Source organism: Protobothrops mucrosquamatus, unplaced genomic scaffold (assembly GCF_001527695.2).
Source record: "Protobothrops mucrosquamatus isolate PMUCROS unplaced genomic scaffold, P.Mucros_1.0 scaffold240, whole genome shotgun sequence".
In the NCBI taxonomy this organism is placed as follows: Eukaryota; Metazoa; Chordata; class Lepidosauria; order Squamata; family Viperidae; genus Protobothrops; species Protobothrops mucrosquamatus.
In genome coordinates, this window is record NW_015386590.1 from 130856 (window position 1) to 158523 (window position 27668).

A 27668-nucleotide genomic window follows, 5' to 3' on the forward strand; every position below is an offset into this window, starting at 1 on the left:
GAGGAGATGGATTGTTTAAGTTTAGAGTTTGGAGTTAGAGATATTAATATTTGTTTACTTGTATTTGAATATTAGCCTAGGTTTGGTTTGGGAAGTCCGGGGGGTGGGGGGATGGGATATAACATTGTGTAATATCTGTGATGTATTTCTTTTTTTTTATGATGAAAACAATAAAATTTTATATTGAAAAAAAAAAACAATAAGGAAATTTGTTTGGCGTAGGCTTAGTATTTTGGATTGAGCCAGACATTGTGGTTTCTGTATTGTGCTTTATAGTTTAGCATGTGGTGCAATTCCAGCCAATTGACCTTATTCAATAAATCATCATTACGTATACTGTGACTCAGTATACTTAAATCCCAGCCATTTGTTTGCTATATACATATCCATATGAGCTATATACACATCCATATAAGCTATCGTAATATAATAAAGTAGAAATCATGGTTATTAGGCTCTGGTGTGGTATATTATAATTTAGCATGTTTGTTCTCTTTGGTACTTATTCCCTTGGATAGACTGAACAAAAATGTTTTAAGAGAAAAAAGCAAGCAGATATTCATATTGTTGAACTGAAGTTTTTGCTGATTCTCTTCTATATCTATTTGTATTTTAAGTTAAACTTGTTCTAATGCTCTTAAAAATAAGGCATTAGATAAAATAGATTATTTTTTATCATTTCCCCTCCATACATACAAAATATTTTAACTGCTGAGCAAAAATTCTTTCAGCATTTAAAATATTGGATATAAATGGAGAGAAAAAACCATGATGAAAATGTGCCTGACTTATTTTCCAAGTTAACTTTGCAGGTATACTGGTCAAAAATCATAGGAAGGTTAACTATAGCCCACCAAAAAGGTTCTTGAAGTTCTTAGTGCAATATCTGAAGTGGTTTATACGTGAGTAAGGGGTGGGGAGCTCCCATATTTCATCTGCTTCCAGATGGGAATAAATATGGGGGGGGAGAGACTTGGTGGCACTGATTGGCTCATTTTAGGTATCTTGTATTGCTGAAATAAGAAGATTTTGAGACTAATACTGTAGACACATAAAATTTTGACTTATGGAATCAGACCATTTAGCTTCATAACATTGAAACTCACTGGCAAAAGATTATATGGCAGGAGCCTGGATATACTGTATATACCAGGAACTGCATGATAATCCTCTCCAGATAACGTATTTTCCCATTGTATGGAAAATAAATTCTGTCATTCCTGATAGTCTGTTATCTGTCATTAACATTCTGACTGGTATTTCAAGGTCAGCAATGTCCAGAATCTAAAATAATCACTGACCAGGTCTCTGTTGGTGAACGATTTAGTTTTGGGAGAAGTATGTGTGTGTATCCAATTCTGAAATGTCATACCTGTACAAATAGGATGACTAGGGAATAGAAACATTTTCAAAATGGCTCCAATCCAAACTGAGGCAGGGAGCCCAGAAAATCCAGGATCATAACTAGCCAATAGGCAGGCAAGACTTGAAGAAAGAGAGAAAAGGACTTGCCAAATCATGATGCATTTATTAATTGTGCTCCCACATTGCTTAGTCAGTCACAGGTATATTGATACAGTAATCAGTCAATAAGCAAGGGTTAAGTGGCAAGGATGACACTTTAATTGTCAGATCAATATGCACTGCCACATTATGTTGTTTTTGCATAAACTGAAAAGCTTGGAATATAACTTACTTCGGCAACCTGAGACTCACTGTTAATGTAAAATGACATAATACGCTTTCAAGGAAAAAAAATATGACTCCCACCTAGGTGAAATATTCAGGAAGAATGATACTAAACATTTTTTTCTGCTCTATTTTTTTCCCTACGGTATTTTATTGGTTAAGAGATGAGCAGAATATTATGCACTGCAGCATAGGCTTGTTTAATTGAGCAATCAGTCTTTTGGGGAAAGCTAATATAAAACAAGAAGTAGCAGAAGGAAGCTATGTTTAATAAAGCCATACAAATAATGGATTCAAAGGTTCAATTTGAAAATGATTTGATTGAACTGCCTGAAAATATACAGTATATTTAAATCCAATCATGGATAGGTATTCTTGGATTGAATTGCCAAATCAGCTTCATATGTTGAATCAAATATCAAATGTCTTTTAACTGAACCAAATGTGCTTTTTTTTCCAAGTCTTTTAATTGGTTTAGCAAATTGGTATATTTTTGACCATATGCACATACACATGAGAAAGAGAGAGAGAGAGAGAGAGAGAGAGAGAGAGAGAGAGAGAGAGAGAGAGAGAATTATTAAATCAAGATTAAAATAAAAATTGATTTTACTAATTGAATGAATCTGATTTATTGATTCAAATACAGTTTTATATGTTTGTACATGCTATTATTTAATTCCTTATCCATCACTCTTTTTATCCTCAATTTGTGTACACAGAGAAATGCACACACACATATATAGGCAGTGCAATAATATAAACTGGCAGTGGTCATGAATTTTGTATCTCAAAACAGCTAAAAACTGAAATTTGGCATGCTGTTCAACTACATTATAGTGATCTGACCCTTCATGTAGTAGTTCTGATTCACGGCAGTGTGAAATTAAGTTATGTTCTTCCTCAAAAAAAAAAACAAAAAAACCCACCACAATTCTTTTTGATAGATTGATGTGATATTAGATATGGAATCTTAAGAATTATTGGCCTTAGTTGACTGCAGAAATACCTCATGCCATTTAATACATGAAAAATTAGTTAAGGCAAGTTTATCTGGGCTGCAAAAGTCCAGATAGCCATAAGGAGGCAATAATCATTTTCTTTTTCTCTTTCATCCCATTTAGTAGTCCTCTTGACTTTTTGCAGCCCATATATGGTAGCCCTAAGTGATGTGATTCAATTTTTCTTAATATTGTGTTAATATTACAGTATACACTTCCTTTATTTATTTTTGAATGAATTGCAAATACATTACAGCAAATGGTAATTAAAATAACTCATTTTGAAGAAGGTTTACTATATGCCCTACGTGTTTTTGTCCACATAAGTTCTACAGGAAATAATAAGAGCTGAAAAATCATTACCAAAGATTCTTCTTCCATTATGATGCTTTCATTCTCATTATGAAATTGCCACCAAGGAGCATACATTTTATAGCATATCACCTTACTCTGAGTTCAGCAGCTTGTTTGATTGGTTACCTATCACATCCCTGCATCTTAAGTAGACCTCTCACCCAAGTGATGAATGAAAATCAATACACACATTACACAAGTGTTATAAAAAATGAACTCAGACTAGAATTAGTGGACAGAATGTTCTGCTGTAGGTGGCATTTCGCAATCTCATTGCTATGCAGCCTGTCTTATAGCTCAACTACAGTAATTTTGACCTTGTTTCTAGGTACAGGAACTTATACATGAAGCAATATAACCTCTTATTATGCTTCACAAGGCTATGGTATCTTGGAACTGAGAAAGATGCATATTATTATGAAAACCATTATTTTAAAAGTAACTACAAAAAATGTTGGCTTTCCCAACAATGTTTTCTATGGAAAACTCTCTGTTCTGTAAACATATAGGGAACCAACATTCTTGATTTTTTTTTTTAAAAAAGAAGAAAATTAGATGGAAAACAATAATGAATCAATGCAGGAATTCATAGCACTTGCTCAGTTGTCCAGAAAATAGATTACATTGAAGTACTACCCTTCCAATTGTAACAATTCACAAGGAACTGTTGAAGCCAAATGTGTTTAACTTCGGCATTACAACAATAAAAATCAAGAAATAAAAACATTTCCCAGTGCCCTTATATTAGTAATAGAAGGTGTCCAAATTTTGAACCGCTGTCTCTTTCAGGGATTGAGCGTGACTGTTCCTCCTCCCTCTTCAAGCCTTCCAGGTACTGGAAAAGAAGCTCAACTGCACCTTCTGTTTGGTCTTGGTCAAGGTAAACCTCACCAAAGTGATCATAACAGTCTGTGCTGTCAGTGGATCTCTCACAGTAGTTTCACACAGATGTTAAATAAGAATGATGAGAGTATAAAGTTTCATGGCAACAGACGCCTGATTTCTTGACCTTCCTCATCAACTAGGAGAAGGTCTTTAAAGGAAAAATAGTGAAATATAGTACCCCAAATTCCAGATACCATGACTGACTGTATCTAAGGCAAGTTGAGAAGAGGAGTGGGCAGGTAATGGCCCAGGTTACCGAGAAGATTGATCCATGGAACCTTGGTATTATACCCAAGCTTGAATTCTGACTGAAAAGGTTCAAGATAATCCATTTCATTTAGGGCTGTCTTAAGAAGCTATTATCTTATTAACAATATCCCCAGAAAGATAAGGTGGAGACTGGCTATTTCTCTAAGTTGGGTTGAGTGGTAGCTTCTTGAGGAGAGGGCATGCTACTGTCTCTGATATGCTCTTTCTGGTAGGGTCTCTATCTTCATCAAAGATGTATTTATGCAACCACCTGCCAGTTCTATGGAAGTTTTCCTGCACCAGGAATGAGAGGGTGCTAACCTACCTGATTCATGGAGTACCCTATCCACTTTCTCAAACTCATCCCAGATAATCTTGCAAGTTATACAAGTAGCTTCGGATGGGTCTAGGACAGTGATGGCAAACCTATGGCATGCGTGCCAGAGGCGGCACTCAGAACCCTCTCTTTGGGCACACCTGCCGCTGCCTCCAGCTTGCACACGTCCATTAGGTTACCGCTGGCACCCGGAGTGGCAGCCCCACCCAGCACAAAAGAGGCGAAGCAGCTGGCTAGCAAGCTCGAGTAGAGGTAGTAGAACATGCCCCCATGTGCTCGCTGGCCTCTGTGTGTGTGGGCTGATGGTGTCAGGCAGCAGCCGCCCCTGCCTCGCCTTGCCCCACAGCAATGGCACTCCCACCCTACCCCCTGCCTCACCCCACAGGACAAGCCTCCTGCCCACTGTCCCACCCACCAGAGACCCCCTGGATCTCCCCCAATCCTGCCCAGCCCCCACAGGCATCCCCCCACAAGCAACATTAAGGTGGCCATGTCCAACCTGGCCACACCCACTCAGTCTGCCGTCACCACCGCAGCCCCTCCCACCCAGTGCACCACACCCCCTGCTCCCCCTGAGGGCACCACAATGCTGATGCGGCCCTGGCACTTTGCAATAAATAACTGGGTTTTGGGTTGCGGTTTGGGCACTCGGTCTCTAAAAGGTTCGCCATCACTGGTCTAGGACAACTCTCTGCAAGACAATTCAACACTTTATTAATTGTTTCATTCAGGTACTTTTAGTATTGGTGACCATGTTTTTGTCAAAATTATTGTAACTCTTATATTTCTGGATTGACTTTCTTCATTTTATTATTATTGGACATGGTTCCATCAAAATTATTTTAATTTTTGTATCTGTTGAATTGTTCCAAAGTGATGAGTTGTCTTGTGGTGAGTTGGCCATGGTGAGCTGCCCCATCCCAGCCTCAGTCACCCCCCTGGATTGTCCAGCTGTCATCTAATTCCAAATTATTGATTTTATTTTCCAGAAACATTGCAAATAAATGTTCTTCTAGCCCATCCTTCCTCAACTGATTATGGGAGACCTTATAAAGGACTACTGGTTGACACTCAAAGGATGTGATAAGGTTGAAAAAATATTGCCTTTTTGCCTCTCTTACTGCCACATTGTGACAGGCTTGAACCTAAGCAATTACCCTTATTCAATCACATATGCTTTAGTTATACATTGAAAGTGCTCTAAGCATTTCCTTTCTTGTGATCTGAGAATTATGGCCATTCCCCAAATGGTGACTGCTTCTGAGATGGCACCACACAGTTTCTCTATGGGAAGCCTATCTGCCACTTTGGCTGCTTCTTTTTCAGAAAGACAATTAGCCAATCTGCTGTGTGGCCCTCCTACACAAGTGTTTTCTAGGTGCCTGGAATAGGCACCATTTGAGGAGTGACCACAATTCTCAGATCATGAGAATTATGCCTGTTTCCAAAATCGTGCCTGCTTCTGGTACGCTACCACATGGAAGAAGGCTGAGCAGTGCATTGGATGCTTCGCCTTGAGAAAGGTGATATTAAGTAAAGATCAGTGAAGTGAGACATGATGGGGGGGGGGGGAGAAGCCCGAGTGTGTGAGACCCAATGGAATGGGAAACTAGGTGAGGAGTGTTTTAGGGAGTGGGGAAGGTCCTGTTAGCCAGATATGAGCTGGGGAGGTGCTGCAGAGTGGGCCTGTGCCAGGCCTCCTGGGGCTTCCCTATCCTGCCACATACTGTTCTCAATGAGGAAAACTAGATATAGGCACCTGACATAACAATTACTATGACTTACAACCATAATTCTGGGTTCAGTTTTGTTCATAAATCAAGGATTACCTATAGTCTATTGTTATTGAAACCTGTGGAATATGAGTGATAGATTCCATCATTCATAATGATTCCTACTAGTTTATTTGATGCAGCAAAGAGCAAAGGGCAGCACATTCATGGCCCTACTGTTTTCTGGCAGAGTATATGATAATATGATTAGTTGATTGCCTGTGTTTAGTTTTGTTTAGCACATGAAATTATTTACATTGAACATGTGATAAGAGTGGATGATGGACTAGAAAAAAATGATAATTCTTGGAAAGGTTAGTTGTGTTGGTTGACCACACTGGGTAGATTTTCTAGCTTTTATGAGTGGCAGTTTCAGATACACTGTTATCCCTGATTTTATTTTATTTTTTTTTAAAGTGGAGAAGATTTTCTCACATCATCACTTCTAACAGCCATTCTGCTTGATTAATTCATGAAACTGCCTAATTAATTGGGGCCCTTGAGGTATAAAATAGGTTGGAAGATATTTAAAACATCAATCAAAGTTATATAAGGACTTTTTGGTACCTAAGAAAATAGGAACGATCCCTTTCCATTTCAATATAGGTCTGCCACAAATAGAGGAAATTTCAAACCAGACATAACCAAGTGATGCTTAGAACCCATCTCTATTTTATAGCACTCTCTACACTACCAAGTAGAAAATATTAGTGTATTTTTAACACTTCAAGTGGTTCAGTCTCATATGACTAAAATACCACAATCTGAAAGTTTTAGTTTAGTTTAGAAATATACAGATATCAATTCTGGTATGACTTTAAATAGTTGCAATATCAATTCACTTGCATTACTGTCACAGATGGTGAATGAATATAATGACTTTTTTTTGAAGATAACAGAATTATTAAATATGTCATACTCTGAGGGAATCGAGGTGGATTGTCATTGACATCAGTGAGGGTGATGTTCACCATGGTGGTTCCTGATAATCCGCCCATCTGGCCTCCCATATCTTTTGCCTGGATGACCACTTGGTACTGTTCTCGATTTTCTCTGCTCATATCTGGCAAAGCAGTCTTGATTATACCTTGTGGGGAGAAATAGAAAATAGAGGCAAAAGAAAATATAAAAAACAATATTCAAGTGGGTTTGTCCAGTTTAATGTTATAGTGAGGTGAAAAAACAGGGGAGTCCTATTTCACAGTATTTTTTAGCCTGGCATTAAAATCAATGTAATTATATTTCTAACAAAACAGAAAACAGGCTAAAATGGCTACATATGTTAGAATAAAATGTGTGCTTGTGTGTGACAGAGAAAGAGGGGGAGGGAGGGAGAGATTTTAAAGCAAATCTTTCAGGACATAATACTGTAGGTAGCCATTTACAATCCTGTCCAAGATCCCAGATCTATATATGAAGCAGTTGTTATCATTTCAATATATAAAAGCACTTTCTAAATCAATCCTGCATGTAAACATTAAGCTATCACATGAGAAAAAAGACTTATTCTGATGTATCATATATTACATAGAGGAGAGGAAATGTGGCAATAACCATTTGCAAACTGTAATGGCACAATCCAACTTATCAACTCTCAACTTATCGTATTATTGTCCTTGTTGCATGTGTGCAAGTCCTTCCTAAATCATTGTTAATACACAGGATGAAAATAAAACATGGGACTTGAGACAATAAGGAAAGAAACATGTTTATCCACCTAGTTCTACATTTCTCCCCATTATCTTTTTCATTCTTTTTATGCTGACTGAGCATTGCACAAATTCACTATCACCTTTGCTATTACTGAAACTTCTCTTACTCCCCCCACACAAAAAAACACATCATTATATATAAAGCAGTTTTATGATTTTAAATGAATTGACTCAGAACTGAGATATGGGGGGTGGATGTGAAGAGCTGTGGCACATTAGCTATTCCAAAATATCCTGCAACTCCTGCAACTTAATATATCCAGCAGCTGTGGCTTTGTATTCACCATGCTCATGTAAACAATTTGCAAATTATGCCAGAGGACCAGGTTGATGAATCAACTCCTCCTGTAGATCATGGAAGGTTTTCAGTTTGGCTTATCTAAGAGATGATTTCCACAGCCAATTTAACAGGCTGATAAGGCTGGCATCTGCTGAAGTCTCAAAGTTGACAAACTATTGTTCCAGAAAAAAACACCACGAGAAAATTTTCAGTTTGCTTACCTCCATCCCCAAGCTAAGAAGAGACATTAACCATTTTTGCCTAACAATATTCCACTCCATATCTTGAAATTAACAGTGAACATTCCAGCTGAAGAAGCATGTATAAGTCATTCAAAACAAAAGGTGCAAAAGTTTGAAAAACTCATTAAAGCTGTCAGTTCCTATACATCATTGGAACAATGCAAAGCTCACATAATAGAGGAAGTCAATGGATATTCTAACCTGTTTCTGGATCCACTGAGAAATATGGCTGACCCTGGAGGATGCTATATACAATTTTGGCACTGTTACCATAATTAGAATCATCAGCATCAGTCGCTATTACTTGAATGACAGAAGTGCCTAAATAACGAGATAAAAAAATGAAATTAAAGGAAAAAAGCTGTACTGATAGAAAGCCATTGTAGGAATGACATTATTTATACATTAACATAAATAAGTAAATGGGTCCCATCTCTCTCATTCATTCACTCTCTCTCTCTTTGCCAGATAGATGGTTTTGATTCAGAGTGTGTTCTAATCCATCTGAGAACCCAATAGCAATTATAGCATGTTGTAACACAAAAAATAATTTGGAAGGAGTTGATACAGTTGATACTCTGTCTGACTTAAGTCCAAGTTCTGGACTGAAGACTAAGTTCTAATTGCAGCTGTTTTCCTTCAATATTAAGTGGCTGCTTTAAGTATCTATTTTTTAAGAAGTGTGGCTAATTAAAGACATATGCTGCAATATGTTTGCAACAATCTCTTTAAAACCACTTGGGTACATAACACTTAATCATTTATGGAAATCAGGACAACAAAACCGGCAGTGGGCATTAGCTATGACATTGTTTGTTTTTAAAAAGTGAGTTTATTTACACATGTGTTTGGAAAGACATTTTCAAACCACTACATGCCCTTAAGAAAGTTCTGTACTCAACTTGTTTATAGCCTAAGAAACCTTGCTATGTAAGGTAATAAGTATAAGCTAGAATAATTCTCCCAATTTCACATGAAGCAAATTGGCAGATCTTTATTTCAACAATGGAGAACATTTCCTCATAGCTGAAAAGAGCAAGATAGTTTAAAGGTTGTAGATAGCAATAGCACTTAGACTTATATACCGCTTCACAGTGGTTTACAGCCCTCTCTAAGCGGTTTACAGAGTCAGCATATTACCCCCGACAATCTGGGGCCTCATTTTACTGATCTCGGAAGGATGGAAGGCTGAGTCAACTTTGAGCTGGTGAGAATTGAACTGATGGCAGTCGGCAGAATTAGTCTGCATTACTGCATTCGAACCACTGTACTACCATGGCTTATTATAGATACGTAGTGTGATATCCAGGGCTTTTTTTGTCATAGAACGCCCAGAACGAAGTTCCGGCATCTTTTTTGGATGGAACCTTGTAGGGTAGGCAAGGCGGGTTATATGACGTGTGAGTTCCGGCACCTTTTTTTTTTTTTTTTTTACAAAAAAAGCACTGGTGATATCTATAACTACCCAGAAGAGATTGCAATAGAAGTGGCAAGTATATAGCAAATGTTTTCAGGCAGTAAACTTAAAGACTTTTAAAGATGCTGATAATTATACACTCCTATTTATTGGACACATAGAAGAAATTCATGGGCCATCACTCCTGAGATGAAATATGTGCTTAGTCATGACTGTCTGCACTTTCAGGAAAGTAGTCAATATTGCCTTTTGAATTATTTGAACAATAGTTTAATTGTTATGTATAAATATTTAGTAACGTTTTAACCATTTACATTATTTCTTTTCTTTTTTGTATATCAGCCACCATTAGCACCTAGAGATGGAATGAAAAAGTACAAGTGGAAGTTATTTTGTATTCCACAAGAACAATGTAAAAGCCAATTAAACATTAATAGAAGCAACTAATAAAAACAACAGGACTTAAACCAATCTTATATTAAAAGTCATTCAAAGCCAAGTGAAGCAAAGAAATGCTTTTTGCTGCTTGCCTAAATATCATTATGGATGAAGCTACTTTAAACTCCCTTGAGAGAGAATGGCATAATTGAGTTTTAGCTTCAGGAAAAAAAAAAAAAAAAACCACTGACCTAAAGTGGAGGATCCCAAATGAGTTTAGATATGCAATTAAACTTATCTGAAATGGCCTGGGGAAGTCTTCCCCCCCCCCCATGTCAACAAAATGGATCCCTGAATGTATTTAATGTGAACTATTATCATTTTCTTATGAGAACATTAGTAATATTTTAGTGTAGGAAAAAATGATGTTCAGACAAATCCCAATATCATACAGTATTTAGCAAACACCTGAATTTATTTAAAGTGTGATTCTTACTGATGGTTCTATGGCTTGAGTAATTAGAGTATGAAATGATGATTCTGAAATTGATAGTACACATTACGGGGTTACTCATTCTTTTAAGCCAAAGGGTACCACTTCAGGTTTTTGTAAGAATATTCTTATTGCATCTTGCATCTGAATATGGATGTTTATGGTTGAACAAAGAAGCATATATTAGGGATGTTTACAGTATAGAAAAAGATTGCATCTGGGACAAGAAGCAATGGGTTGAAACTAACCAAAGAGAGAAGCAACCTAGAACTAAGGAGAAACTTCCTGACAGTTAGAACAATTAACCAGTGGAACAACCTGCCTCCAGAAGCGGTAAACGCGCCAACACTGGAAGTTTTTAAGAAGAAACTGGACAGCCATTGTCCGAAATGGTATAGGGTTTCCTGCCTGAGCAGGGGGTTGGACTAGATGACCTCCAAGGTACCTTCCAACTTTATCATTATTATTATTATTAAAACTGAAACCATCAAAGGCAATTATACAAAACAACAAGGATCTGGAGGAAATTATTATAAATTGGACCAATTTACTTGAAAAACATAGATGGTACATTAGGAGATTACTACTGTACATGCAAAAATATATATGCTAGGGATAGTTGTAAATAATAAATAAAGGTTGTGAAGTATAAAGAAATATACAAGTATTTTTCAAGGGTTTCTCAAAACCTGGAGTAAAACATAATGATGATTAATTATTTGAACTCATTAACCCTCTTAATTTTTCTACCTACATTTATTACATATTTAGTGACTGACACTTTTAAGTGTGGATAGTCTGCACTGAAAAACAATTTATTTGAAGGGGTATGGAAGTCTCAGTAATACTAGATTTTTAATAGCCCAATCACACATGCAAGCTATCCCATAACACAATACCTATTAAATAGCAATTGTGTGCATGTAAATATAACATTATTCAGCAGTGCATGATGGTATCTATCCACAAATAATATTGACAACTCACTCAATCAAAAACCAATCAGACAAGTCCACATAGACATTTCTTTTTTTTTGTAATATTTTATTAATTTTCTAATTTTACATTTAAGTATTTAAAAAGCTATGTGGTGGCTGGGTTAATCGATAATTCAATAACATAAAAAAATCTTTAGTACAAATCTCAAGCTACCACATTAAATATTTCCTCTCTTTTTCTCTTAATATTACTGTCTCATATTTGAACTAATACAGTTCTTATTATATCAATTAAGTAAAAATAGCATTGTTACATTTATTAATAAATTTTTAGCTTATACATATCCTAGTTGCTTTAACATTCAATCTTTATAGACAATCAATGTCCTGTTGTTAGTTTTTCCCAATTTTTAGTTTCCCATCAATATTTAAATTTAACATTTGATATTTATAATTTCCAAGTTTTAGGTAACCAAAGTTTCCTTTATCACAATTCATAACAAAGTCTAATATTCAAGATACACATCTTATCTATTTGAGTATATTCTATTTCCCACCATCCTACATCATCTAGTTAATAATACAGTATAACATCCTCATTTTCAACTAATTTCCAAATGTCTTAAATTTAATGACCAAAATTTCCCCTATTTCAACATCAAATATTTCTTCTCTTTTTCCCCTTAATATCTACTGTCTCATATTTAAGCTAATACAGTTCTTATTATATCAACTAAGTAAAATTATGTTTATTACATTTATCAATAATTTTTAGCTTATCCATACCGCCCTCCCGCGATCAAGCGGGGGTCCTCTCCTTGCTTGTTGCCCCTACAGGGCAACTCTCGACCCTTTCCAGGGTCCCCCAGCGGAGCGAAACCGAATGTGAAAGACGGAGCTTGCCTTCCAGCGGCCGCAGCAGCCGCGATGGCAAACTGGAAGTCTGACATTTCTTTTAGTTTCAAGCACTGGTAATTTTATATACAAGTTGGTGTAAGAAGCAAGGAGACAATAACAAACTATTTTGAAATCTTCCCAAGAAAACTGCAGTTCCAGGTGTCAACAATGACTATACCACAATCTCTATTTTTTTTTAAAAAAAATCTCTCTCTGACTATCACTCTTTGAACATCAAAGTTACAATAATTGTTCCTGTTTTAATTCCAATGCTAGTTGTTTTAAAGTTATATTTTCATTCCAGCCACTTTTATAGTTGGGATTGTGATTTAATGTAATGTCAACAAACTTCAAGCACAAATTTCATATCACATGCTCCTTTTCCATTATTGGTTTATGATGATGGTAATGATAAAGTCAAATGATAAGGTTATCATGTAATACCATTTCTCATTTACTTAAAATAATAAGCTCAAATGTATATGACCTGTGATGATAGCTGCTCAAGATTCAACCAGTGGTGGAGATCAATTTAACATGCTTTCCAAAAGAATAAAATATAACAGTAGAGATTTTTTATGCTCCTTAGACATCAGGTTTTATTTTGAATTTGTTTTCTTATTTTTTAAAAAATGTTAAAATCAACATAACAATTTTGCACTTGAGTTGGATTTAGAGTGGATACAAAAAGACTATTTAAGTAGACTGGCCTTTACCATGGTTTGAATTCCATGACTGAGTTTGGGCCCAAAAAAATCTTCAAGCCCCTCTGTGGCCTTGTATTAACAGTGAAAATTACAATAGTGTTGTTATTTATTTATGCCAGTGCCACTTTTCCTTTCAGTATGAACATACTGTCATGAAAATTTGTCTATAATACAATTTTAAAAATTATAAAGTAAATACCTGGGTTACAAAACAGAGTTTTTAGCAGGTGGTGTTTTTTTTTTCATTTTGGGTTGTGGAGATATACACTCCTGCCCCCCTTACAACTATGCTGTAAATTTCTTCTTAGTTTTCTGTGAGCAGATTTCATCTCTCCCTGAGGAGATTAAAGATAATTCCTTTGGATGGAAAGCTCCCTAGGCAGACTATGAGGTGGACTACTCTAATTTTCTCATCTTGGTGAGGTTATTTCAAGATGGAGTGCAAGGTCTTTTCTACATGTTGTCAATGAAAAATTACTGCAACTTCCAGAGGATATTATAAGAGAAAGAAACATTTCTTTCCCTCACCAAATTTCATAATGCTGTTAACCTCCATCATATCCTTCCAGATTTATATTCCCCAAACAGAATGGTATAGGAATGGTGTTCCAATTAATTTACACTAGCAATTCCACTTATTTAAAATTCTATTTTAGTACAAATAGGATAGTAAGGCCAAAACATATTGAGTGACTGTGACACAAATGACAGCATATTTAATTTAAGCCTTAATATAGCCATCTTCCTTTTACCTTTCCAGGATGTACTTGTTGATTTTAGAGAAGTAACTGCAGTTCTGAATTGTTTCTCTCTTTTGACAATTTTACCTATAATGATCATTACTTATTCTGAGCTTGTAACAAAGAACAAAGTCAAACTAGAGTCTTGGACTTCAAGAGAGCTGATTGAAAAGGATTCCATGGATGAGAATCCTCAGGGAGAAAACAACCTAAGAAGCTTGGGAAACTTTGAAAAGTAAGATTATAAAAGCCCATTCTAGCATAAGTCCAATAAAGAAGACAAATAAGAGATCTTAAAAGAAACCAGCACAGCTACACAAAGAACTGTCTGATAACCTGAAAGACAAAAAGGACAAGTATAAAAAGTGGAAAGAGGGGTACATAAATAATGCAAATATCCTGAACCTGCAAAGATGACATCAGGAAAGCTAAGGCCCAAAATGAACTAAGGCTTGCCACAAAAATTAAAGATAACAAAGGGGAAAAAAAGCTTCTTTCAACATGTAAAAAACAAGAAAAAAAAGGAAATGATCAGTCCATTAATGGAAGAAAATGGCAAGAAGGTGACAAGCAGCAGAGAGAAAGCAGAACTGCTTAACACATTTTTTTGCACAAAAAAACAGTTCAACCTATAAAAAAATACTGTAATATATATATTATGAATGCAAGTCAAAATAAGAGAACACCTATCCACTCTAGACAAGTTCAAATCACTAGGACCAGATGGATTACACCTCACGTTTCTGAAGGAATTGGCAGACGTGCTCTCAGAAACAGTAACCATATCTTTCAAAGATCCTGGAGCATCAGATGCCTGGAAAATGGCTACATCTACATGGAGGGAAGAATGCAGTGGGCTACCCCAAGGCTCTGTCATAGGCCCAGTAGTCTTCAATATCTTCATCAATTATTTGGACTAAGGGATAAAAGGGGAACTCATCAAATCTGTAGACAACACCATGTTGGCAGGAACAGCCAATACTCCAGAAGGCTCAAGACACAGAAGGATCTTAACAGACTTGAACCCTGGACTTTATCTAACAAAATGAAATTCAATGTAGAGAGAATAAGATTTTACATTTAGGCAAGGAAAAAAAATGGACTAGAGGTGATATGATAGCAGTGTTCCAATATGTAAGGGGCTGCCACAAAAAAGAAGGCAGTGTCAGTGCCAAAGAGGCCTGTGGGAGAGTCAGCTGGAGCTGTGGTGTTGCTGGGGCTCTGCTGACAGTGCACGACTACAGCTGATTGGTGCTTCCGGTAGCCTGGAGGGTGGCAGGCAGCCGCACACAGTCTTCAGGCAGAGATTCAGCTGGGGCAGAGGTGTTGCTGGGGCTCTGCTGAGAGCCCAGGATCAGCATGCATGGCTACTGCTGATTGGCGCTTCCAGCGCACCCAGAAGAGAAGAGGAGGAGGATGTGGGAGAGAAGAGAGGATATAAAAGGAGGAGGTAGGAAAGGGGAGAAGATATAAAAGAAGGAGGAGGAGGGGAGAGAAGAGAGGATATAAAAGGAGGAGTAAAACTGGAACATTTTCCATTTTTTTTTACTGTTTGTAACATTTTATTAGATTATAGAATAAAATACAAAACTACAAAAGCAAATAGTAGGACACAGTGGGGAGGAAAAAGGGAAAGAAAAGTGAGAGGGAGAAGGGAAAAGAAAAGGCACTAATTTCCCACTTCCTCTGTTGCTATAGAATGAAACATTAACATCGAACCTCATCTTTTTACTTTTCCATAATAGTATAAACTAGCCATTTCTATAACAACAAATCAATCTAATCAGTAAAACCCAAAATCCCCCCCATTTTTTTTAGTCATCAAGTTTTTGGCACCTTGCTAAGCACTGGTGGTACTCGAATATTGTCACGTCCTAAAAGTGGTACAGTCTGTGAAAAGGCTGAAAAGCTCTGGATTAGAAAACCTCCAAGGTCCCTTCCAATTCTGTTATTCTGTTAAAGTTACCCTCAGACATATACAGCCACAAATAGGCAGAAATGTTTGCAATCTAATGTTTTGTCTTTTCTATATACTAGAGCCTAATTTTTAAAATTGGAACTGACATGGTGGCATGACTAAAACAAGCTACTATTATTACTCCACAATGCACTTATTGTGAAGTGAATTTGTCAGCACAGGAGACTCCTGCCCTTCTGTTGATAAAGCATTTCTATGGTGGTGGCAAATAGTCATGGCAACAGTCAAATTGAGGTATTATTTCCAAATTGAAAGAAAATATTTATTAATTTAACATGCCAGTCATTGAGGAAGCATCTGTTTGCAGCTATAGTTTGATATTTTATGGCCCTAGTAGGTGAAAGTTAAAAAGAATTGTCAGTTCAAAGAAAAATCCCGAAGTCTGATGCACAGAATATGCCAAGCTTATCCTTATTATATATTTTATGCTAGTATATCTTGTACTTAAGATGTCTCTATCGCTAACCAAACCCTAAAGTTAACTTTCAGAAGATGAGATTTGTCTTAATATTTAGTAGAGACTTATGACTGCAAGAGGTGTTAAAGACTGTTGATGCTGCTGTTATTATGTTTATTGGTAGACACAAAATTCATGCTATTGTTTTCTGTTTGGCATGTACCGTAGATCTGTTATTGAATCATCTTTTCTATTTACAGTTTAATGGCCAGTGGTAGTTCTAGTTATATGTGTTTCTCAGAAAGACTATTACATAGAACTGTAGTGTCTACTAAAATCTGTTTAATTTCTCATACTTTTCAATAATGCTGGTAATTAATATACTGTAACAAGTTACATCTTGACCTGCACATTAGATTAGTAATGTAAAGCTGATTTTGGGCAGAAACCAATAGGATGTACAAAGTCTAATATTTGGGTAGAAAAAAAAATCAAAGGTATTGATTATAGCATAGGAGAGACCATTTTGGGTAACAGCATATGTAAAAAGTATTTTGGTGCCTTAGTGCCTAAATATGAGCTTGCAGTACTATACAACTGCAAAACAAGCAAATACAGTTCTAAGATGTATCAGTAGAGTATCAAGGTCAGGAGAAGTCATTATTCATCTCTCTTCTGCATTGGCTAAAATATCAAGTCCTATTCTAAGCATGCATTTTTGGAAAACTGTTGACAAAATGGATCATGTCCAAATCTATGTGAAATAGTTGGAAGCAAGTTATTCAATGTTTTACCTGACTGTATATTCTTGTTTATGTTTTATGTGGTGAGCTGTCCAGATTTGATTGGAGTCAAGTGGTTTCCTAATCAAATGAAATAACTATGCAATAAATAAGTAGGTTATTCAAAATGGAGAAGGAACATGAAGACAGATCTTATGGAGGACCGTGCAGAATTATTCAGAATTGCTCCAGAAGACAAGATAAGAAAAAATAGGTTAAACAGACAAAGAATAGATTTTGGCTGGATATTTGAAAAAATCCCTAATGAAAGAACTGCTCAACAATGGGACAGATTGGGACAATGGGACAGATTGCTCAACAATGGGACAGATTGCCAACAATGGGAAATAGTAGGGCTCTCATTTGCTGGATATGCCCATCTATTGGTAATGCTGTAATAATGGATTCCTGTATTGGGCAGATGGTCCCATAATACATCAGTGGTGGGATTCAAATACCTGAACAACCAGTTCTCTGCGTAGATGCAGGCCTGGATCTCCAAGGCCTAGAACAGACTTCCGGAAGTGGCATCCGCTTACTTCTGGCAGGCTGTTCTAGGCCTGGGTGGCCTCCTCCAGGTCTCCAAGGCCTAGAACGGACTTCTGGAAGCGGTGTGCATTCAGCCAGTTCTCCGAACTCAACAAAATTTACCTACCAGTTCTACTGAACCAGTATGAACCGGCTGAATCCCATCACTGTACTACATGATGCTTAAGAGAGGTAAATTCACCTTTCAGCAAATTACTGCATTTAGCTGCTCTTATTTTCCCTGCCCCAATGTCTAGCTAATATTTTAGGTATAGTATTCTGTTCTTTATTTGATTAAGTCCCATAAAGTCAAATATTTACTCCCAATGATCACAATCACTTGCTGGTAGAGGGAGAGAGAGACTGTATAATACTCCCACTACAATATGTTAGGCTGGAGCTCAGTAGAAGGAAAATACTGTATACTCTCTATACACAAAGACATGGATTCAAGCTCAAGCATCTCCAGTTAGGATCAAGAAAAATTCTGGAGAACTGCTGCCTGATATAGAGAATGCTAAGCTATTTAAGGTAATTATTAACTTGCTATCACTTTGATCTGAAGGTAATAATCAGGAATACTTTTTCTGACTGTACTACATTTCAGAATATAAAAATGGCTCTAGTGAGAAAGTGTCTATCTAACTGACATGTTTGACTGCAGGATTAGACCTTTTACTATTCAACCTTGGGATCAATTTGGGTAGCTGGAGGCAGTTTTTTATTTTTTTAAAAAAATAATATAGTGTTTGTAAGCTGTCTCTCTTACACAGTTAATATTATATGTGTTTGTATTTCTGTCTTGGTTTATTGAATCTGATGTTTTATTGGAAACAATCTTCAACCAAATATTGCTGAATATGAACAAAAGTGTTCTTTGTGACACAAGCATTATTCCTCTATAATTCTTCAATAAAATAGATTAAAGTATGCTTTTCTGGCAAAAACACTGACCTGATATGTATGTATGGTCTCAAGTGTCTTGAAATAAAATTAAATATATCCAAAAATACATAAAAGGAACAAAATTGCTCTGACAGGATATTGACAGGAATGGGCATCTGGATGTCATTTTGAAATTTTAACATGGTCAGAAATAGTACTGTGGTTGGCCATTGCTATAAAATGATAAATTTTCTCTGAGCACAAATCTCATCTGTCCTGATTATCCCTGTTTATCAAGGAGTGATCAACAGCCCAGATTTTTTAGGCTAAGAAAGTTAAATTATCACTCTAGGTTCTCTTTGGGAAGAAGACACCAGAGATGGCATTTCAAAATACTATACAAATTCCAGTTCTTTGGGCTTCAATGAATAAGATGTTATTTAAGGAAAAGAACTATATATATAAATTTCTGAACTGTTAAAAAATGTCAGTGATCACTATTAAATATTCAGCAAAAAGGCCTCCCAGTTCTGTCCTCCTTATAGCAGAGAGAGGCTAGAATGAGGCACAAATGAATTCTGATAGCTGAAATGGGCTTCTGCTGACAAACACCAACATCTGCAGCACCAAAGGAGAGAACAGAGCTTTCCTCTAATCAATCTTCAGAGGTGTCCATCATTTCTCAGTAGTGATGCCTGCAGACAATTCTGCAATGACAAAATCCCCCCCTTCCTGCTGTTCATAAGGGATGTGGTGGGAACTTGATATAGGAGATGACCAAACTGAGCCGAAGGAAGGGGTCAAATGCATCATCATTCTTCATGCCCACAAGAGATCTAAGTCCAGCCCACTTGAATTCCATTGACTCTAATGCCGATTTGCTTTGACCATTAGTAATTCAGTTCCTTGTAGAAAGTATAAGCTTGCAATAAATCCTTTATATTCATTTGAACTGCAGGGACTTCTGATTTCCTGTGCTTGACACTTGTCATCCTACCTTAAATATAATAGCTTTCTTCATGGATTTGTTGGCCAAAATTAAACAATTCCTCAAAACACAGTTACCAAAAGGCTTTGCTTCAGGATTTATATGAGAAATGTTTCAATAAACCAACATATACTGTCATATTCTTCAACACTTTTAAAGTGAGACTATATATTATTTGCAATATTTTCCTTTATATAACTGCTTCTTTTTTATGGTGATGTATTATAGGTGTATTAAGGTGCTAGAGTGGCACTTAGAAAGATTTTGGCCCCTCTCAACCACAGAAGTTCAGAGGAAAACCTTAAGACAGCCCCCATCCCAACAAAATACAAGATACTAAGTGAAGAGATACCCCCACCTTATTGGGAAAGGAATCCGGCAAGGCTGTATTCTGTCACCCTGCCTATTTAACTCATATGCAGATCACATCATGGGAAAGGCAGGGCTAGATGAATCAAAAGTTGGAATTAAGATTGCCAGGAGAAACCTAATATATACAGATGATACTACTCTAATGGCACAACAGTGAAGAGGAACTAAAGAGCCTCTTGAGGCGGGTGAAGAAGGAGAGTGCAAAAGTTGGCTTGAAACTCAACATTAAGAAAACCAAGATCATGGCATCCAGCCCTCTCAATTCCTGGTAAATAGATGGGGAAGAAATGGAGGTAGTGACAGATTTTATCTTCCTGGGCTCCAAGATCACCACAGATGGGGACTGTAGCCAAGAAATTAAAAGACACTTGCTCCTGGGGAGGAAAGCTATGACAAATCTAGACAGCATACTAAAAAGCAGAGACATCACCCTGCCAACAAAAGTATGTATAGTCAAGGCCATGGTTTTCCCAGTTGCAATGTATGGCTGTGAAAGTTGGACCATAAGAAAGGCTGAGCGCAAAAGAATTGAGGCCTTTGAACTATGGTGCTGGTGAAGACTCCTGTGAGTCCCCTGGACTGCAAGGCGATCAAATCAGTCAGTCCTAGAGGAGATCAACCCTGACTGCTCTTTAGAAGACCAGATCCTGAAGTTGAAACTGAAATAGTTTGGCCACCTAATGAGAAGGAAGGACTCACTGGAGAAGAGCCTAATGCTGGGAAAGATTGAGGGCAATAGAAGAATGGGACGACAGAGAATGAGGTGGCTGGATGGAGTCACTGAAGCAGTCGGCATGAGCTTAAATGGACTCCAGAAGATGGTAGAGGACAGGAAGGCCTGGAGGAACGTTGTCCATGGGGTCGCAATGGGTCAGACACGACTTCGCAACTAACAACAACAAGCATTCGAAATAGGCTAAGCTGAGAGAATGACCTGTTAATTGAATGGGAATTTTAAATGTAGAACACCTCCCCTCTAATTTCAGCACTTTGATCATAATACAACATGCTCTTTGTGCTGTTCCACATATATGTGCTGTTCCACGTGTGTGTGTTTGTGTGTGTGTGTGTGTGTGTTAGTATAGTTGTTGAAAAAAGTTATGCAGAGGAGAGATCACTGCGTTTAATTACATTTCAATTATTAAACATAAGTAAAATAGATCTCTTTGTGCCTGGATGACTCATTGGCCTTAATATATACTGTGTTAATTTAAGACTTGTTCCTTATTTTATGTTGCTTTAGAAACTGAATTTATAAACAGAAATTCTAAGAACAGAATTTAGAGAGATTTTGCTTCAGTTTATGTCTAAAACAAATTTGCATTATTTCAGAATATTTTGTGATTTTCGGAAGAAATATATTATCTATGTGTTTTCTAATTTCAAAGAATTTCATTCTAATATCTTTGCATTTTTTTTATATTGGTGACCATAATTGATGTCTTATGTATACGATAACATTTTATTGTATGCTAAGTGAAACTTGATATAAAAATATATGTATGGAATATTGAAGACTTCTTGCTTCCACTCCCACATCCCTCTACCAAATTTAGACAAATATAGTTTCAATTCGTCATAGCCTGCTATTACTAAACAAAGTATAATGTTAATTGGAGCAGGGACAGTTCTTTCTCCCTATCTTCTAGCCCTACTACAGAGATATACATAAGGAACAATTCTGGAATTCACCAACAACATTTAAAATATTTAAGTGCATATCACTGCAAAAAGATAGATTTTTCTGCAATAAAACCAATATCAGACCATCTGATATCTCTGTTAGTATTTTTGTTTTCAAAACTGACACAAATATTTAAAAGTAAGTTCATTTGATTCCAGATGTGAATATTTCTCTGCAAATCACAGAATGGCAAAATGTTTGGACTTCTTGCGGAAATTTAATGTATTTTTTTTAAATTTTGCTCTTAATTTTTTAACGTTAGCTAAAGGAAATCATTTTAAGGTTTTTTGTAAATTTGTTTTCTTCTTTCCCTGTATAATTAAAAGACAGTAAACTATTTCCAACATTACTTTAAATTGATGAGGTTAATTCATGGTAATGATGGAATTAATACGGTGCCAAAATCTGCCCTATAATTTTTAAATTTTACACCCTAAAAGCACATTTTTTTCTTCCATCTTATTTTTAGTATTCATTTTTTTTAAAAAAAAAATCTCTTGACAATGTTTTGCAACAATCCTGTTGAAATTGCTACCTAGGTTTCTCTTACTCTGAACCTCCATTGTTGCCCACCTTCCAATATGAAAGCGTTCTACAAGAGATTTACTCCATAAAGTCTTCTCTTGATCTCTTATGGAAGGGACACCTGGAAAATGTGGAGTGCTGGAGAGATTATTGCAAATATAAGACAGGACTTTCACACAAAATTGTAGTTTCATCAGGTGCTGAATAAGAAGTAATGGGGGGAGGAGAAATCTGACACAGACAAAATCAGACACAAAGCACTAGATGGAAGATATGCAGTGCAGTTTTGCACAATATCCTGCGCAAGCATACATGTAATAACTTAATTTGCATCTATTCCCCCATTCATATTTTTTCCTCTTAATATGAGTCTGATTTTTCCATGCTGAAATCACTAAATTTTGAGTTTGTATGAGACACTGTTTCACCAAGACTGTAAGATTCATTGAGCAGTGACACTTTTAAAAAAAAAGGAAAGAAAAGAAAGTGTGCAGGCATATGTATTAAGTCAAAGTGAGGGAAGCATATTTCTTCTCAGGGATCTTGTAAAGAGGCATTTGCATCAATCTGATATTGCTGTCACAGCACTAAATACTTCCATGAGCATTGAAGTCACTTATCTTCTGACCTGGCTGCCCACAACTTAAATTGCAAAATTTTTACTTTATGATTTGTGATCCTGGACACTATGCAAGGCTTGAATTGAGTGATTCTCCCAGTTGCTTTATTTGCTCTTAACTAACATCTATTAATAGATTTCGGCTAAGTCTACTTAGTCTTAATCAGTTCACAATCCCGGTTAATAAACTTCCCAGCTTGACTTCATCTGTTTATATAAGCCACATATATTGAACTCAAGCAAACTGTTATGTTTCCCTTATTGTCATATACAAAGCTTCTATAGTAAAATCCACAAACACAGTCACAGGTTCTAAGAAAAGTGACCAGGTGCAACAATTTTAATGGGAAACCTATTATTATTTATTTATTCATTCTTTTAATGAGACCCCACCTTTGTTATTTTTTTATAACTCAAGGCAACAACACAGTGTCCTTCCCCCTCCTCCTTTCCCCATAACAACAACTCTGTAAGTTGAGTTGGGTTGAGAGAGAGAGTCACTGTCTGAAAATCACCCAGCCAGCTTTCATGCTTAAGGTAGGACCAGAACTCATGGTCTCCTGGCATCTAGCCTGATGCCTGAACCATTACAGTATACGCCTAAGACTTAATGGCATAGCTGCTTTCTCCTCAGATTAATTGTTTGCTTGTTTGTGGTACAACCAAACACAAAATATACTAAAAATCCAGAGGACGTGGAAATAATTTATCTTTCTTCCTTCCTCCCTCTCTTCCTAATCCCTCTTTCTCTTTCTTCTCCTTATTCATTTGTGGAATAGAGTAAGGAAAGGAAAGTATTATACATTAGGCAATGTCATAGCTCAATGGGCAGGAAGATTTCTTCATGTTCTTTTTTAAACTCTTTTCAGTATTCCAAAGTCAGCAGAAGTGATGATGATTGCATGGCTGACTTTAAAGTGGTAATGGAAAAAGAAACTATAACTTTTCATAAAATCTCCAGAATAAGTACATCAATGCCGAGCAATAATTTCATGAGAAATACTAGTAAAGCAGCATGACAATGGGATTGCAAAGGTCCTCTGTCTCCCCACACCTTTCTTGTGCTAGATCGCCATGTAAAGTTCATCCCATACTCTGAATTTTTCTCCTTTTTTGCAGTTCCCAAGTGTTCAGTGCTATATACTATTCCTGGGTCCCAGTACTTAAGTAACTTAAAACACAATTGCTCCAGTTGCTTGTAATCTCTGTTTAATTGATTACTGAGTTCTTGTGTTCATAGTGAACAGCATATACAATATGTTCCCCAACAGGAATAGATAAGCATGCATATCAACATTGCTCAGGCTAAGATAAATTGTGTACTTGATTCATCTGAGCTAAGGATGAATGCCAATTATGCACACAGTATTGGTAAAAAAAGAATAGGTTGTAAAAAATGACAATTAATGCTAGGCTCACCCCTGAATTGAGGACAAAATATTCTCTATCAGGTATGACCTTTTCAGAAGAAACCAGATCAATTCTGAATTATTCAAAAGTCAAGTTTAACAACTGCAAATTTAGTCATTTGACTGACAGTAAACAGAAATTGATTATGTATGCCAAATTTCACTTTTCAAGATAAATTGGATGAAATAAAGTCAGTTCTAATATTTTCTCTTCTCCAGCATTTGCTTTATTTGGGGGCAAAAGTAAAAGAGTGAGTTTGAGAATGGCTTGAAAGAAATATATTTTCCATTTATACCATATTATATTTTCAATATTATATGCTAAATATAATAGGATGGCAAGTGAGCTATGACAATGATTCTGAAATTATGTTCTGTAGAACTCTTAGCTTTCCTTAAATCCAGCCATGAATATAGAAGATTCAAATCTCTCAGTCTTGCATTTTATAGTGTTTCAATTTTTTATGCATCAGTTTTTCTTCGATACCAATTTCTATAAGATCTACATGAAATTGGAAATGCATTTTCTTAAAACTGTCCTACACAGAGATATTCATTTTCATATCACTTGATCTTCCCTTACACTCTAGACTGTATGAGTGAAAGAGGACATTTAGGTCATCTGACCAACCTCTTAATCAGTGGAAGTATCTAAATTAAAGTAATGCTGATAAATAGCTGCCAAGGAAGGATGTTCACTTCCTTCCTTGGAAATTGATTTCAGTGTTGAAGTAGACTTATTCTTTGGAATTATCCAATTAGATCTTGTCATTTGTAACTAAAACTATTAAACCATGGCCTGCACTATGGTTTAACAGAGAATAGGGCTTGACCTACTTCTGTGAAATATCCTTCAGATATGGAAATGTGTTCAATAGTATTCACTCAGTTTTCTCTTTTCAATATTAAACATTCTTAATTTATTCAAACTCTTAGAAAATTTACTTTCTGGACTATATTTCCCTTTTAGTTTCTATTCTATGTTGCCCTTCTATAAATGTCTTCCAGTTTTGGAGATATTTAAAAATATTTTTGCCCAGAACTGGACACATATAAAATGGAACTCTTCCTTCCTATGATTTGAATTATTCTCCTGAGTCTCCCTAAAAATGAAAGGGTCATATCACCTAGAAACTTCCATTCAGTTTCTAATCAATTACTATTCCAAAATATATTTTTTTCATAATGAAAAAAGTGCTAAACTAGGTGTCTCTATTCTACCATTGTATTTTATTTCTGCTTCCTTAAGTGAAGATATTTGTATTTGTGTCTTTTAAATTGTATTCACATATTTTAATTTAATTTGTCAATTTATTTTAACTGTTTAAATGTTATCCCAATGTTTTAGGATATTAGTTGTACCATCTAATTTTATTTTATAAATTTGGACTTTTGGGAAAGGAATAACAGACTAAAGATGGCTCTGAAAAAGAATGCTAACAATCTCAACAGAATGAAGAGCCAATGAGTAGACTGGCTCTTTCTGCTCAAGGAGAGGACTTGAGATCACCCACAAGTGTTCCAGACCGCTTTTCCTAATGAGGAGATCACAAGAAAGTGGTCTCTAGATGATTTAGAACTCTGGGAGATGAGGGAATAACCATCTTGCTCAAAAAGGGGTTGGGCACTAAGTTTGCATAATACCCTTTTCAAGGGTATTGTGTGTGCATATTCTCTCTCTCTCTCTCTCTCTCTCTCTCTCTCTCTCTCTCTCTCTCTCTCTCTCTCTCTCTCTGTGTGTGTGTGTGTGTGTGTGTGTGTGTGTGTTTGTGTGAATAAATTAGTACTTTGGATTGACAAGTCTGACAGCACTGGTTGAATTTCTTTCAATTTTTAAAGAGGAAAGAACTACAAATTTAAGAACTTAAAAAGTATTTTAATTATAAAATAATCATTCCTGAAGGGAAATGCTTTTGTTTTGAATGTTTTTTTTTTAAATTAAATCACATAAGATTTAATAAATTGGACACTAGAGGGAACTAAGGATCATAATAAAGGAGAAAATTAGATTCAACTTACAATTAAAGAATGAAGCAAAATATTTTAATATTGAGCTTATTGAAAGATAGTTTTGGACAATGGACCCAGATGTTAATTACAAGTGTCTGCCTCTATAGATAGTGCTTGAAAATGTCTGTAGGTTCTATCTAGAAGATGCTATGAAAGAGGAACAAGTTCTATCTGGCAAGAATAAGACTGATATGAAGGTTCATTTATGCTTCTTCGTTCTTTGTTCATAATTGCTTGGTGAAAACTACTGCAGAACCAAAGCAGAACCAAAGCAGGAGTTGATATTATCAATGTAGCTGATAGTATTAATGCAGCTCTTTTCTTTCTTTCTTTCTTTCTTTCTTTCTTTCTTTCTTTCTTTCTTTCTTTCTTTTTCCTTCCTTCCTTCCTTCCTTCCTTCCTTCCTTCCTTCCTTCCCTCCCTCCCTGCTGGTCCTCCTGCTCTTCCTGCTCCTGCTCCTCCCTCTCCTGTTTTGAATTCCTAATTTTTGAATACCTGCTTTTCATTTATATTGAGCTTTTTCTTCTATTAATTTATTATGGTGGTATTAGAAACACTCCCTGTTTTCTAATCTATAGTCTCCTGTGATACAACTAGTCTATCATTTCCATATTGAAGAATTATAACCAACAATCTTGGCAGATCAATTGACCTAAAAAAAAATCCCACAAAGAGGAAAGTATGAGAGTTACTGTAGTATTTCTTATTAAAATGCCTTTATTAAATATGGCTCATTAAAAATAATTTTTCATTAACTAGTTGGGGAACTGAACTATTCTTTTTCATTCCTGGCAAAAAAAAGGCTTTCATACAAGATGCTTCTGTACATTGAAAAAGAGAATCATTCTCATGCCATACCATCTAATACATTTGTGTTTCTTTCTACAATATCACTGAGTTTCTTAATTTGTTCCATGCATCCATGTCTAAACTGAATGGAAGAGACCTTAATTTTAATCTGAAGAAGGACATTTCTAGTATAAATGAGTCAGCTGTGGTAATGCTTGTTCTTTTGATGCTGTACATCAAAGATAAGAAACAAAAAAATCAGTAGAAGGGGAAAGATTTTGAAAAATAACTTCACTTGGGCTTAAGAATTATCTGGGGTTTAAGAAATATCTTAAATATCTTAATCAAAGAGTGTGAAAGAATACCCATCCCTCCCTCCCTCCCACTATCCATCCATCCATCCATCCATCCATCCATCCATCCATCCATCCATCCATCCATCCATCTACAGTTTAGTATTTAATTTTATGCCACAGTATTAGACTCTTGCCATCAAGGCATTGAACACTGGACAATTCTAGTCATTAGATAGTTATTATATGCACAGCTGGAATAGTGGACTGGACTCAAGAAGAATTAAAACCCCTGGATAGGAAGACCAAAAAGTAATGACA

At 36.1% G+C, this 27668-nt stretch overlaps 1 protein-coding gene across 2 annotated transcripts in view; it reads right to left on the reverse strand.

The window, feature by feature from the left end:
* CDH9 (cadherin 9) overlaps positions 1-27668 on the reverse strand; it is a 99838-nt gene that overhangs the window by 36303 nt on the left and 35867 nt on the right. Inside the window, exons 3-4 of one of the 2 annotated variants that reach the window (XM_015814349.1) lie at positions 8720-8839; positions 7204-7371 (exon numbers count right to left, since the gene is read on the reverse strand). In XM_015814349.1, the coding sequence (XP_015669835.1) occupies positions 7204-7371; positions 8720-8839 (288 nt within the window). The remainder of the gene's footprint in view (positions 1-7203; positions 7372-8719; positions 8840-27668) is intronic. The other variant, XM_029283819.1, reaches the window with a different exon arrangement.